This window comes from Trachypithecus francoisi, unplaced genomic scaffold (assembly GCF_009764315.1).
Source record: "Trachypithecus francoisi isolate TF-2019V2 unplaced genomic scaffold, Tfra_2.0 Lachesis_group12, whole genome shotgun sequence".
NCBI classification, from domain to species: domain Eukaryota; kingdom Metazoa; phylum Chordata; class Mammalia; order Primates; family Cercopithecidae; genus Trachypithecus; species Trachypithecus francoisi.
In genome coordinates this window covers 118,124,247-118,138,704 of record NW_022681457.1, presented here as the reverse complement: position 1 = coordinate 118,138,704, position 14,458 = coordinate 118,124,247, and the positions used below count along the sequence as shown (strand labels likewise).

The 14,458-nt window shown below is 56.5% G+C and overlaps 1 protein-coding gene across 7 annotated transcripts in view; it reads right to left on the bottom strand.

The window, feature by feature from the left end:
* PLEKHG5 (pleckstrin homology and RhoGEF domain containing G5) overlaps window positions 1-14,458 on the bottom strand; it is a 34,009-nt gene that overhangs the window by 4,670 nt on the left and 14,881 nt on the right. For 6 of the 7 annotated variants that reach the window (XM_033228578.1, XM_033228579.1, XM_033228580.1 and 3 more), the window contains 11 exons: window positions 6,311-6,440; window positions 4,703-4,808; window positions 4,234-4,294; window positions 3,915-4,006; window positions 3,311-3,447; window positions 2,844-2,989; window positions 2,089-2,292; window positions 1,824-2,012; window positions 1,362-1,457; window positions 577-627; window positions 307-456 (listed from right to left, as the gene is read on the bottom strand). In XM_033228578.1, the coding sequence (XP_033084469.1) occupies window positions 307-456; window positions 577-627; window positions 1,362-1,457; window positions 1,824-2,012; window positions 2,089-2,292; window positions 2,844-2,989; window positions 3,311-3,447; window positions 3,915-4,006; window positions 4,234-4,294; window positions 4,703-4,808; window positions 6,311-6,440 (1,362 nt within the window). Of the gene's footprint in view, window positions 1-306; window positions 457-576; window positions 628-1,361; window positions 1,458-1,823; window positions 2,013-2,088; window positions 2,293-2,843; window positions 2,990-3,310; window positions 3,448-3,914; window positions 4,007-4,233; window positions 4,295-4,702; window positions 4,809-6,310; window positions 6,441-12,036; window positions 12,442-14,458 lie in introns of those variants that run through there. The other variant, XM_033228581.1, reaches the window with a different exon arrangement.

The window sequence follows — 14,458 nt, the reverse complement described above, 5'->3', positions numbered from 1 at the left end:
TTCCTTACTGCACTTGGGCGACCACCCCAAGGGGGGGGCAAGCTTATGATCCCTGTTTCCAGATGAGGAAACTGAGCCTCAGCCAAAGAGATCACTCGCGGCCAGGGAGCAGGGGTAGATGGCCAGGTGAGGGCTCAAACCCGGGCGACCGCCTCGTAATTCCTCACCCTTGGCCACAGGAGGTCAAGTGCGGTCACGGGCCCGGGGGAGGTCGGGGATGCTGGACAGACCGGATCGGGCCGTGGAGCTTTTTCGGCGCCCCAGCCCTACCTCAGTGCCCCCGCCTGCGCCGGGCCCCGTCCGTACCATCTTGAAGCCTTTGAGGAAGTCCCCGGGCTGCAGCAGCGCCCGGGTGCGCCGCGCCTTCTCCAGCACCGGCGCCATCACGCCGGCCCACAGCCTGCGGTGCAGCTGCGCGATCTCCGGGATGTTGCTGAACAGACGCTCCGCCTCCACCTGGGCGCCGCGGGAGGTGCGGTTGGCCACGCCCCTCCGCCAGGTTAGCCTCGCCCCACGTCCAGGTCCCGCCCTCCTTCCCGGTACCTCACCCGCCGCCGTCCCCGGACCCCAGCGCACCTCACACAGCAGCCCTGATTCTTGCAGGTTCAGGAGGCAGCACAGGAACAGCTGTGGGATCAGGGGATGGTGTGGCTGGGGTCGGGAGGTTGTCTCAGCCCTAAGACCCCACCCGGCCTCAGGCTCCCCAGCCACTCCTTCCCCTTCCCCTTTCCAGGAGGCCCCACAGCAGCCAGGGATACGGAGGCTGTACCCTTTGGCCTTCGCACCTGGGAAGTCCAGACCCTGAGGAAAGACCCAGCCTTCAACAGCCCTCCCGGGGTCACGCTGCCCTGGTCCCTCCTGGAGGGAAGCTCCAGGGAGACTGGCCTTGCAGCCACGCCTGGAATTCCCTTCTCCACTTCCACCCTGGCTCAACCTCCATATGTCACCTCTGAGGGTGCTTCCTCCCTCCAGGAAGCTCCAAGCCCAGGGCAGGTGCTCCCCTTCCTGAGCCGAAATCCCTACAGTGCCGTCTCACTCTGGCCTGTCCAGGGTGTGGGCTGCTAGGCACCCAGCACACAGCAAGTGTTGGGAAACAGCCACTGAACAAAAGTGAAAGAATGAAGCCCCACCTGTGCTAATTCAGTTGAACCTGGCAAACCTGCCTGAAGCCCCCTCCCAGGTTCCTCTAGGAGCCACCTCCTCCCTGGGCACAGCCCTTGTCTGACTTTCCTGCCCCCACCTCATTGCCAGGCACCTACCTGCTCCTTCTGCAAAGGCTCAGACTCAGCTGAGGGCTACCAGAAAGAGACCAGAAAGAGGGGGGCAGGGTGAACACGGGGACCAGCACAGCTCCTACTCACATTGGTGATGACCCGCAGTTTCCTGATGTAGGAGGCCTCCGTGTGCAGCAGCTCCCACACTGCCTCTTGCTGGTGGCACTGCCGCCGGGTCAGCTTCTACAGGGAGGGCAGGACAGGTCAACAAGGAGGCCTGGAGCACCTTAGGGTGGCCAGGGAGGATAAGCAAACTGCACGCAGCTTTCTGATTTTCCCAACGGGGACACGGAGGTCCCAAGAGGAGCAGGGTCACCCTTGATACCACATGAATAATCACAGTCAAGACAGCCAAGATCTGGGCCCTCCTCTGCCATTAAAGCAGCCAAGCAGCACACTATTTTCATCCAGCCTCTGTCTCCAAAGTGGGCCAATAATAACAGTGGCCTCTTTGGGGCATCCCATGGAACATCTCATCACTGGATCCTCCTCCCAAAGGCTGTCCTCCTTTCGGGACAAGGAGGGAGCAGCACTGTGGCCTGCACTCACCTCATGCCCATCAATGAGCTCCCGCCAGCTGTCCTCCAGCCTCAGGCAGGCATTGTCCTCATCCTCGTCCTCATCATCCTCCTCCTCCCAGGAGTCATGGTCGAAGCGCAGCCTCCGGGGCAGCCTAGGCAGCCCGAAGAGGCTGTAGGTGTGCAGCTTGCCCTCCAGCTGCTCCATCTTGTCTACCTCCTGGAAGGATACCCTGGTCGGCGTCAGTGGTCACGGCCAGCCAGCTGCCTGACCTTGGGCAGATGGGGCCACATACCCGGGCAAAGGCGCTGCTGCTGGGGCCCGAGCTGAAAAAGCCACTGAAGCGACTGGCCGCCCGGTTCTTCCAGCTGTCGCCGCTGCTGGTGCTGCCACTGCTGCCACTGGGCAAAGAGCAGCTGGAGGGCGCGGGGGGCTCCTGCCCAGGGATGCTCGCCTCCCCCAGGAACTCTGACATGTTCTTCCGGCGGCGGCCAGGGGCCTGACCAGGGAGGGGTGGTCAGGGCCGGGACCCCCTGCCAGCCCCCATGGCCCCACCCCAAGGCGGGTTTCCAGGGCCTCAGGCCAGCCTGGGATGGAGGAGGGTCTCTGCATCTCTACCCTGGGGTGTCCCCTCTCCTGGGACCCAGACACGTCTGGAGACTGGAAGGTCCAGACACAGATACGCCCAGACTATCAGCCCCAAGTCCCTCAGCTTCCAGCATGAAGCACAGAGTTACACACACTCAGATGCACTCTGAACACAGCTCTGGGCGGTCTGTAGCCCCGGGCACTTCTCTCACGCACACATGCACACACAGGTTCCCTGACCCGCTGGCACTAGAAGAGTCTCAGATACAAGCCCTCACCTTGCGCTAGACCCAGAGAGAGAGGGTCCCTTATTCTCACAGCCAGCCCCATTTTCCAGAAGGGGCAATGAAATCCTCAAGAGGGGGCAGTGAGAGACCCAGGGTGACTGCCTCTGAGGAGGGGCCGTGGGTCCAGCCTGGGGCCCCTCCCACCCCCTCCCCTGACACACCCCCTCCTCCTCACCAAGATGTCCAGGCTCTCCCGGCGGCTCTGGGGGTCCACGCGCTCCAGGGCGGGGGGCCCAGTCCCAGCTGGCCGCAGGATCGGCAGACTCAGGGACTTGGAGTCCTTCACGCCCTGCTCCACCTTGCCCTCATCTCCAGGCTTGGCTGGGGCCGCATGTGGGGGCCACGAGAGATCCTCAGTACCCAGGTCTGGTGGAGGAGGGGGCCCCAGTCCTCTCTCCCCGGAGGATCCACACCAAGGCCTGCCTGCCCTCCCCCTACAGCCCTGCCCTGCCAGCCCTCCCCCCGTCCCCCCCCCCCCCCCCCCCACCTCTCCTCCCAGCAAGCAGCACCCAGCAGAGACACCTGTATGGTAATGAGGCTGCTCAGGCCCACAGCCAATGGGAACTTGAGCCTGGGAAGGTGCCCATATCCAGGAGGCTCCGCCTGGCCCAGAGGCCCCATTTGGCCCAAGCTGCTGCTCACCTTTGACACGAAGATAGTGTCCCCCGAACCTGTAGGCCTCGAAGGAGAGGGACAGGGGTGTGTTGGACTGGTCCAGGTAGATGTCCACTTTGCCCAGCGCGATGCCCTTCCTTTCAAATACAGGCAGCAGCACCTCCCTGCCCCCAGGACAGGAGGCGTGTGCATTAGAACAAGGCGGCCAGTGGCTTCAGCTTGGGCCCTGCCCCCACGAGCCCCTGCCCCACCCACAGCCCCAGCTGCCCCCACCTTCCCCCACCTTCCCAACGGAAAAGGGAAGCCCGCGTGGGATCACACGCAGGTCCACAGACACCTGCCCGCAGACGTCCTCACACAGGCGCATCTGCACACCACGGCAGACCTGTCACACGCCTGCCCACTCGCAGGCCTGACTCCTGCATACATGATTAAAACGCACAAGTACACGGACCCCACCACACTCCCTCACAGTGGCGTGCACACCCACATGGGTCTGCCCACGCAGGGATGTGCTCACTTACGGGCCACCACAGACACACAGGTCATACCTGGAGAGACCCGGAACCTGCGACATGGGGCCACCCCTGCTCCCAGTCCCGCTTCCATCCTGAGCCCCACCAAGCCCTACCCCAGCGACTTCTTCTTCATGGCTGGGACGATCTCCGTCTCGATGTCCACATTCAGGTCAAATTTCAGGGTGAAGCACTCCTTGCTCGGGTCCTGAGGGAATGGGGCGGGGAGGAGCTGTGAGCTTCTCCTCACCACCCTCCTCCCCACCCTCCCCACCCTCCCCACCTCTGGTCTGGGATGGGAACCCCAGCGATCTCCCAGGCCTCTGCAGCCTGGGATGCAGACCTCCCCACCCCAGCCCCGGAGGGAGGCCCAGGCTCAGGCAAGGGCGCAGGCTGTGGGGAACCCCCATGTGCCGCCCCGGGGATGCTCCTCACATCCGTGTGTCTCCTCCTTGCTTTCTTCTTGGAGAGTTTCAGGCCTGTGCTCTTCCAGTCCCTGCAGGGAAGCGGGGAGGGCAGAGGCTGGAGGTGTGGGTGGCCCTCACCAGCGTGGGCGGCGAGTGGGCCTGTGGCTTCCCCGCCCTTCGCTCACCCTAGGTGACAGGTAACCCGCGTGGATTCAACCCTGCTCGGCCCGAATGGGGCTGTGCGCCTTCTGGTGGCCAACATGGGAGTCACACCGAAAGGTACCTGGTCTGGTGTGGGCCAGGATCCCAAGCGCCCTGGAGGCTGGCCCAGGCTGGGTGGCCTCTTCCCGTAGTCAGGACAGCCACAGGGGTGGGGAGAGGTCTGCCCATCAGCTTTACTCGGGGAGGGCACCAAACCATCTGGTCCTGAATGTCTGATCTGAGACCCAGCCTTGGGGCCCCCCAGGTATCTCTCTGCCCACTCACCCCTCACCTACCCTTTGCCATCCACAGAGCTCTCCTCCTCCTCCTCCTCCAAGTCCACCGCGGGGCTGGTGCGCGGAGGGCATGACCGGGTGGACACGTTCCGGGCAAGGACAGAGCCTTGGGAGAAAGCGGGAGGGGGTTGTGCCTCCCCACCCCTCCTTAGCCTGCAGCATGGCCGCCTCCAGAGGGACCACAGTCTTACCCTGGAACCCCCAGATGAAAGGTAGCGAGGGCCCTTCAGTTCTGTGAGGAGAGGGGCTCAGCCATTGTTTTTTGTTTTGAGACAGGGTCTCACTCTAGACCCAGTCTAGAGTGTCACCCAGGCTGGAGTGCAGTGGCGTGATCTCAGCTCACTGCAACCCCCGCCTCCTGAGTTCAAGCAATTCTCGTGCTTCAGCCTCCCGAGTAGCTGGGATTACAGGCGTGCACCACCATGCCCAGCTCATTTTTTTGCATTTTTGGTAGTGACAGGGTTTCAACATGTTGGCCAGACTGACCTCAAACTCCTGACCTCAAGTGATCCACCCACCTCAGCCTCCCAAAGTGCTGGGATTACAGGTGTGAGCCCCCTCTTGTGGCCTCAGTCATTGCTATCTATCCCCACAGACCCAAAAGGACACAAAGGCCCGGGGATGACACTCATGGTAAAGCTCCCACCCCAAAAGCAAACCCACCTGTGGCCTCAGTTTACCCTTCTATAAAATAAGGATAAGGAAGCCCTGCCTCTGGGGTTGTTACAGGAAGGGACCAAAGTCCATGGCTCTTTCTTCCAGGCCTCCCCTCCCCCATGCTGTGACCACACCTGAATTCCCAAGGGCCCTGGCAGAGCGAGAGAAAGAGAGAATCCTTTTGTTTGTTTATTGTTTTTTAGGACAGGATCTCCCTCCATCGCTCAGGCTGGAGTGCAGTGGCACGATCATGGCTCACTGGAGCCTCCATTGTCTGGGTTCAAGCAATCCTTCCACCTCAGCCTCCAAGTAGCTGGGACCACAAGAGGGTGCCACCACACCTGGCTAATTTTTGTATTTTTTGTATGCCAGTCATGAGCCACCGTGCCCAACCAGAAGAATCCTTTTGTTCCTCTGATCAGCTGGGAAAGGACACAGGAGTTGGCATTTCTCACCAGGCCTGGGTGCCTGCAAGTCACCCCTCCACAGGCAGTTGACGGTGGGCCTGAGCTGGGTCCCTGCTCAGCACAAGGAATTTCTTATTTCCTGCTACAAGTGCCTCCTGACCTGACCACCCCACTCCACACTGCCTCTGCTAGGCCCACAGCCTGGCTTGGAGGACTTGTCCAGAAGTCCCCTGCCCTGAGGACAGGCAGAACTAGAAAGAAAGGGGCCTTCTCTGTGTGGGCCACAGGCCAGGGGCAGGAGCAGCTGGGGGAGGTGAGAACCAGTGAGAACACAGCACCAGATAGAGAAAGGCCTGCCTCTGGAAGGGTCATGGACTTTTTCTCTTGCTAAAAAACATTTGGAACAAAAGGAACCGTGACATACTCGGGTTTCATTATGTACAGTCAACTTGTCCTTACGATGCCCTAGCGTGGTTCCAACGGTTACCGAAACACTACCGCAGGAGCGCTGGGGGCCCGAGCTGTGGCTCCCGCCTGTGCTCACCTTGTGGAGGAAGGTCAAAGCGGACATGCCCATCATAATGCATGGCGCTGTGGAACTTGCTGTCACAGGCCTCGCAGAGGTTGAGGGGTCCCCGGCGGTGCAGCTGCTGGCAGTCGGCGTGGTGACATACCTGGGGTAGGGACAGAAGACTTCAGGAGGTCCACGAGCTCCACCACATCCCCCGACCCCGGCTCAGGGCTGCAGGGACTTAGAATGAACCGCCCTGCTCCAACCTGGGCCAGCTCTCCCTAATGGATCCATCCCTCGATTCAGGGTGAGGGGACACCCCCCAGCAGTCCCCCGTCTCCCACATCATCAAGTTTCCCCTCTGCTGGATCATTCCCCCGTCGGCACACCAACACGTGGTTATTTTTTCTCCACCTTTTTCTTTTTTTTTTGAGACAGAGTCTCGTTCTGTCACCCAGACTGGAGTGCAGTGGCTTGATCTCAGCTCACTGCAACCTCTGCCTCCCAGATTCACACAGTTCTCCTGCCTCAGCCTCCCCAATAGCTGGGATTACAGGCGCATACCACCACACCCAGCTAAAATTTTTTTTTTTTTTTTTGAGACAGAGTCTCGCTCTGTCGCCCAGGCTGGAGTGCAGTGACGCGATCTCGGCTCACTGCAACCTCTGCCTCCCGGGCTCACGCCATTCTCCTGCCTCAGCCTCCCGAGCAGCTGGGACTACAGGTGCCCACCACCACGCCCAGCTAATTTTTTTGTATTTCTAGTAGAAATGGGGTTTCACCGTGTTCACCAGGATGGTCTCGATCTCCTGACCTCGTGATCCACCCGCCTCAGCCTCCCAAAGTGCTGGGATTACAGGCGTGAGCCACCGCGCCCAGCTTCTCCATCTTTTTTTTCCTTTCTTTGAGACAGGGAGTGCAGTGGCACAATCATGGCTCACTGCAGCCTTGACTTCCCAGACTCACGTGATCCTCTAGCCTCAGCCTCCCGAGTAGCTTGGACTAGAAGCACGCACCACCACAGGCTAGTTTTTGTATTTTTTGTAGAGTCAGAGTTTCACCATGTTGCCTAGGCTGGTCTCAAACTCCTGGCCTCAAGTGATCCGCCCACCTTGGCCTCCCAAAATGCTGGCATTACAGGCATGAGCTGCCACGCCCAGCCTTATTTCTTCATTTTACAGAGGCCTCACCTCACCCTCCAGCTTAGGCTGACTTTCTTTCTTTCCCTTCACAGCTAAACTCTGTAAACAGGTATCAGTATTCACGACTTCCTAGTTCTCTCCTCCCACTCTCTATTTTTCCCAAGTTTTGTTTTAAAATATTTCTTTTCTTTTTATTTTTTTAAATTTTTTTTGAGAAGGGATCTTGCTCTGTTGCCCAGGCTGGAGTACAATGGCGTGATCTCGGCTCACTGCAGCCTCCACCTCCCAGGTTCAAGCGATTCTCCTGCCTCAGCCTCCTGAGTAGCTGGGATTACAGGCGCACACCACCACACCAGACTAATTTTTGTATTTTTAGTAGAGACGGAGTTTCACCATGTTGGCCAGGCTGGTATCGAACTCCTGGTCTCAGGTGATCCGCCTGCCTCAGCCTCCCAAAGTGCTGGGATTACAGGCATGAGCCACTGCGCCCAGACTTGTTTTAAAACATTTCAAACCTACCAAAAATTATAAGAATAGCACACGCCCTCTGGACTCCCCAGTTGTTGGTATCTGCCACATCTGCTTTCTCTCCCATTCTCTTCTCGGCACCCCCCTCCCCTGGGGCAGCAACCATGGTGCTGCCTAAGAACAAAGACACCTTTCCTACAAAACCCCATAGAATTGTCACATTTGGGAAACTGAACCTTGATATAGAGTCTATATTGACATTTTCCCAAGTATCTAAACAATGTTCTTACAGATATACTTCCTCATATAGGAACTAATCAAAGTTCACACGTGGCATTTGGTTATGTCTGTTTATCCTTTAAGAATGAATTCTGGGCCGGGCGCGGTGTCTCAAGCCTGTAATCCCAGCACTTTGGGAGGCCGAGACGGGCGGATCACGAGGTCAGGAGATCGATCGAGACCATCCTGGCTAACATGGTGAAACCCCATCTCTACTAAAAAATACAAAAAACTAGCTGGGCGAGGTGGCGGGCGCCTGTAGTCCCAGCTACTCGGAGGCTGAGGCAGGAGAATGGCGTAAACCCGGGAGGCGGAGCTTGCAGTGAGGTGAAATCCAGCCACTGCACTCCAGCCCGGGCGACAGAGCGAGACTCCGTCTCCAAAAAAAAAAAAAAAAAAAAAACAATGAATTCTGGCCAGATGAGGTGGCTTATGCCTGTAATCCCAGCACCTTGGGAGGCCGAGGTGGGCGGATTGCTTGAGGTCAGGAGTTCAAGACCAGCCTGGCCAACATGGTGAAACCCCGTCTCTACCAAAAATACAAAAAATTAGTCAAGCATGGTGGTGCGTGCCCATAGTCCCAGCTGCTTGGGAGGCTGAGGCAGGAGAATCACTTGAACCCGAAAGATGGAGGTTGCAGTGAACCGAGATCGGACCACCATACTCTAGACTCCTTGTTTTTTGTGGTCTTCTGTTTTTTTTTGAGACAGAGTCTCACTCTGTCACCAAAGCTGGAGTGCAGTGGCACGATCTCAGCTCACTGCAAGCTCCTCCTCCTGGGTTCAAGCCATTCTCCTGCCTCAGCCTCCCGAGTGGCTGGGACTACAGGTGCCCGTCACCATGCCCGGCTAATTTTTTGTATTTTTAGTAGAGACGGAATTTCACCATGTTAGCCAAGATGGTCTGGATCTCCTGACCTCGTGATCTGCCCGCCTTGGCCTCCCAAAGTGCTGGGGTTACAGGGGTGAGCCACCGCACCCGGCCTTGTTTTTTGTGGTCTTTTATTACATTGACTTTGTTTTTTTTCTTCAAGACAGGGTCTCATTCTGTAGCCCAGGCTGGAGTACAGTGGCACGATCACAGCTCACTGCAATCTCAACCTCCTGGACTCAAGTAATCCTCCTGCCTCAGCCTCCTTAGTAGCTGGGACTACTAGGTGCATGCCACTACGCCCAACTAATTTTTTTATTTTCAGTAGAGACAGGGTCTCACTCTGTTGCCCAGGCTAGTCTTGAACTCCTGGGCTCAAGCAATCTGCCCGCCTTGACCTCCCAAAGAGCTGGGATTACAGGCATGGGCCAACATGCCTGGCCGACTTTGACATTTTTTAAGCCTTTGAGCCAGCAGCCTTGCACAGAGCTCCTCAATGTGGATCCGTCTGCTGGTCTTCAGAAAGTTTCAAACTGAGTGTTCAGGCAGGGACACCACAGAGCTGACTGTGTGTTCTTGCTATTTGCCTGTAATGCTGGATCCTCTGGGGACCTCTGTACCTTGTAGAGTCCCTTTTTCCCCTATAATTAATAAGTAATCTGTGGTGTGGCACTTTGAGATGTCTTGTTCCCCAGTAATCTCACTCAATCGCTTGAGGTCAGGAGTTCAAGACCAGCCTGGCCAACATGACAAAACCCCATCTCTACTAAAAACATAAAAAATTGCCAGGCACAGTGGCTCACGCCTGTAATCCTAGCGCTTTGGGAGGCCGAGGTGGGCAGATTGCCTGAGCTCTGGGGTTCGATAGCAGCCTGGGCAACACGGTGAAACCCCGTCTCTACTAAAATACAAATTAGTCGGCCATGGCAGCATGTGCCTGTAGTCCCAGCTACTTGAGAGGCTGAGGCAGGAGAGTTGCTTGAACCCGGGGGCAGAGGTTGCAGTGAGCCGAGATCACACCACTGCATTCCAGCCTGAGTGACAAAGCGAGACTCCGTCTCCAAAAAAAAAAAACAAAAAACAAAAAATTAGCCAGGCGTGGTGATGCGAGCCTGTAGTCCTAAGAGCTTTAGCATACATAGATGATATTTGATTCTTCTGATGGCTGCAATGGCTGTAAAGTGGGGGATTTCTTTTTTCTTTTTTTGAGACAGGGTCTCCCTTTGTCACCCAGTCTGGAGTGCAGTGCCACAATCTTGCCTCACTGCAACCTCCACCTCCTGGGTTCAAGTGATTCTCCTGCCTCACTCTTCCAAGTAGCTGGAACTAAAGGCATGCACCACCACACCCAGCTAATTTTTAGTAGAGACAGGGTTTCACCATGTTGCCCAGGTTGGTCTCGAACTCCTGGGCTCGACGGATCCACCCGCCTCAGCCTCCCAAAGGGCTGGAATTAGTGTTGGGATTACAGGTGTGAGCCACCATGCTAGCTTGGGGTCACTCTTGACAATCTCTGTTACACCTCCATCTAGTCAGCCCAAAAATTCCACTGGCTCCACCTTTAGTATCTGTGGCCTCAACCCAGCCATAGCTCATAAGCGTGCCACTGCCCAGCCACCTCTTAGCTGGATGACAACAACGGCCTCAAAACTAGCCTTACTGCTACCGCTGTCCCCCACAAAACTAGCCTTACTGCTACCCCTGTCCTCCACAATATGTCATCCATGGGCAGCTAGAGTGGGCCCTGTTCAAAGAGGAGTCCCACTGTATCTACTCAAAACCCTCCAGGGGTTCCCATCTCACTCTGAATAAAAGCCAAAAGAGACCAGGCGCAGTGGCTACGCCTGTAATCCCAGCACTTTGGGAGGCCGAGGCGGGCGGATTACCTGAGGTCAGGAGTTCGAGACCAACCTGACAAACATGGACGAAACCCCGTCTCTACTAAAAATACAAAATTAGCTGGGCATGGTGGTGCATGCCTGTAATCCCAGCCACTCGGGAGGCTGAAGCGGGAGAATTGCTTGAATATGGGAGGCAGAGGTTGCAGTGGGCCAAGACTACGCCATCGCACTCCAGCCTGGGGTGAAACTCCGTCTCAAAAAAAAAAGGCTGGGCGCAGTGGGTCATGCCTGTAATCCCAGCACTTTGGGAGGCCAAGGCGGGTGGATCACAAGGTCAGGAGATCAAGACCATCCTGGCTAACACGGTGAAACCTCATCTCTACTAAAAATACAAAAACTTAGCCGGGCGTGGTGACACACGCCTATAGTCCCAGTTACTCAGGAGGCTGAGGCAGGAGAATGGCTTGAACCAGGGAGGCAGAGGTTGCAGTGAGCTGAGACTGTGCCATTGCACTCCAGCCTGGGCTACAGAGAAAGACACTATCTTATAAAAACAAACAAACAAACAAAAAAGCCAAAAGGGTTAAGGTTAGGGTTTTCAGTCTTTTATGACATTGACTTTTTGTTTAGGGTTAAGGCCACTCCATTCAGGGACCTCCTGTCCTGCTCTTCCATCCTGGCTCACTCCCCTTACCCGCTGGCCTCCTGGTCATTCCAGGACACTCTCCTTCAGGGCAGTTCCCACCTCTGAGTTGTGACATCTGCCAGTCCCTGGCCTGAGATGCTTTTCTCCAGATATTGAAATGCACGGCTCCCTGCCTTCCCTCCCCTCCTGCGAGCTTCCCCCCAAGTCACCTTCTTTTTTTTTTTTTTTTTTTTGAGACGGAGTCTCGCTCTGTCGCCCAGGCTGGAGTGCAGTGGCGCGATCTCGGCTCACTGCAAGCTCCACCTCCCGGGTTCACGCCATTCTCCTGCCTCAGCCTCTGAGTAGCTGGGACTACAGGCGCCCGCCACTGCGCCCGGCTAATTTTTTGTATTTTTAGTAGAGACGGGGTTCACCATGGTCTCGATCTCCTGACCTTGTGATCCACCCGTCTCGGCCTCCCAAAGTGCTGGGATTACAGGCGTGAGCCACCGCGCCCGGCCTCCCCCAAGTCACCTTCTTATCCTCCTCATTCACCCTCCACGCTCCTTTCCTGTCCTCAGCACTTTCCAGCACCTGACAGGTCACATCTTCCACCCTGCTGCCTCCACACCTGTTCACATCCGCAAGGACAGAAATGTTACTCTGTCTGATTCAGCGCCTGACCTCCAGTCCCAGCTGCTCCATAAACACTTGTTTAATTTATGAATTAAGGCAGGAGAGAGGCGCTGAAGAGTTTCTGGCTGGTGAAAGCCCAGTGAGAGGTTTCTGAGATAGGCATGGTGAGGACAGCAGAGAAAATGACAGACAGCAGGAGGGAGGAGAAGGCCGGGAAGAGTCTGAGCGTGTTTTTAATGTGGTCATCATGTGTCTGGAGCTGCACCGGGGGCGTTACACGTGTATCTCATCCTGTAAGATAGAGACTGTTACTGTCCCTGTTTCACGCAAGAGGAAAGTAAAACTCAGAGAGGTGAAATGACTTGTCTAAGGTCACATAGCCAGTGGAGCTAGGACTTGAAGCCAGTGTGTGTGGGGCTCTGGATCCCAGATTATTTATTTATTTATTTATGTTTTTTGAGATAGAGTCTCGCTCTGTCGCCCAGGCTGGAGAGCAGTGGCACAATCTTGGCTCACTGCAACCTCCGCCTCCCGGGTTCAAACAATTCTCCTGCCTCAGCCTCCCAAGTAACTGGGACTACAGGCACCGTCACCACACCCACCTAATTTTTGGATTTTTAGTAGAGACGGGGCTTCACCATGTTGGTCAGGCTGGTCTTGAACTCCTGACCTCAGGTGATCCACCCATCTCGGTCTCCCAAAGTGCTGGGATTACAGGCGTGAGCCACTGCACCCAGCCTGGATTCCAGATTTTAACCACATTCGCATCCTCTTGTGGGTGTCTTAGGAAGGAGACACTGGCCTCAGGCCGGCTGGGATTACAGGGACAGGAGAAAATCAATCTCAGTTTGATGCAAGCCCTGTCCCTCTGTGTCTCCATCTGACAAAAAAGGGAACAGGGCACAGGACTGGTAGTCAGCAGGTGGCACTCCAAGCACGCCCGCATGCTCAGGGAGGGGCTCATCTGCATGGAACTGGGCCCCAGGCAGGTGGCTGGGGACAGGATGACCCAGATTCCTGAAGGCAGCCTTGAGCGCCAGGTGCCCCCACTTCCACACCCTTTAGGAGTGATCTTCAACTGTGCTGGTGGGGCTTGAAGTGAGGGTCATGGGATTGATCCCTCAACCCCTGCAGCTCTTTCTGGTTTCTGTATTAATCTACTGTAAAATAAAGACTCCAGCCTGGGCAACCCAGTGAGATCCTGTCTCTACAAAAAACAAACACAATTAGCTGGCTGTGGTAATACTCTCCTGTAGTCCCAGCTACTTGGGAGGCTGAGGCGGGAAGATTGCTTGAGCCCAGGAGATTGAGGCTGCAGTGAGCCATGATCACATTGCTGCACTCCAGCCTGGGCGACAGAGTGAGACCTTGTCTCCGAAAAAATTTTTAAAAACTACAGAAACCACTAAGCTATCCTCAGCCAGGGCTCTTCCTATGTCCTCGCCCTGAACCCACAGAGCACTGCTGAAAGAAACGTCAGGCTTTGCACCTTCTGGGAGCCCAAGCTTCAGGTGTCTCCTCATGAGAATGATCTGGGGAAGGGCCCTGCCCCACCTTGTCCCCTCGTCCTGGGAGCCACAGCCCTCTGGCCCTCTGTGCCCAGCCTGCCTGGCAGAGGCTCCTGACTCCAATCCCTTCTGGGCCTCCTGAGATTTCCTAGTGCCAGCTGGGGCTGCAGACCTCCCCGTGACCCAAGCCCTGGCCCCACCGCAGGTAGGGGGTGACATGGCAGGAGCAGTGCTAGGGTGAAGGAGTTCTGGGAGGGTCTCTGGGACCCTTCCAGTCCAACTCTGATTCTGTGCCACAATCTTGTTTTTAAATCAATCCAATACACAGCAGATTTTAAACCCTGATTCACTCCTCATAGAAGAGTCAGTATTCAACAAATATGGACTGAGCCCTATGATGCACCCCACCCTGGATCCCTTGAAAGACTCGAGATCAGTTTCGCTGCTGTGATGGTCTGGATGTCCACTACCATCACTGAGGCTGTTTGACTCCTCCGGTTGCTGCCAGGAGCTGGTGCCCAGGCCCGACTGACCTCATCTGCTTCCCTCCTCTCAGCAGTCCCCAGGCTCAGGGGCACTAGGGGCACAGTGAGGCTCAGCCCCAGGATCTGAACCAGGTGGTTTCTGACTTCATCGAGCAGATCTGATTGAGGATGAAGTTCTGGAAGCCCCCAGGAGAACCATGAGCCCAACTGAGAAGCTGGGGTGGGCAGAGACCCCTGGTGCAGTTTCTGCTACCCATCCTGCCTCACGCCCCACCCCCAAACCCCAGAGTCTCCCCCAGCTCCCTCCAGGGGCAGGACTCCCCCAGC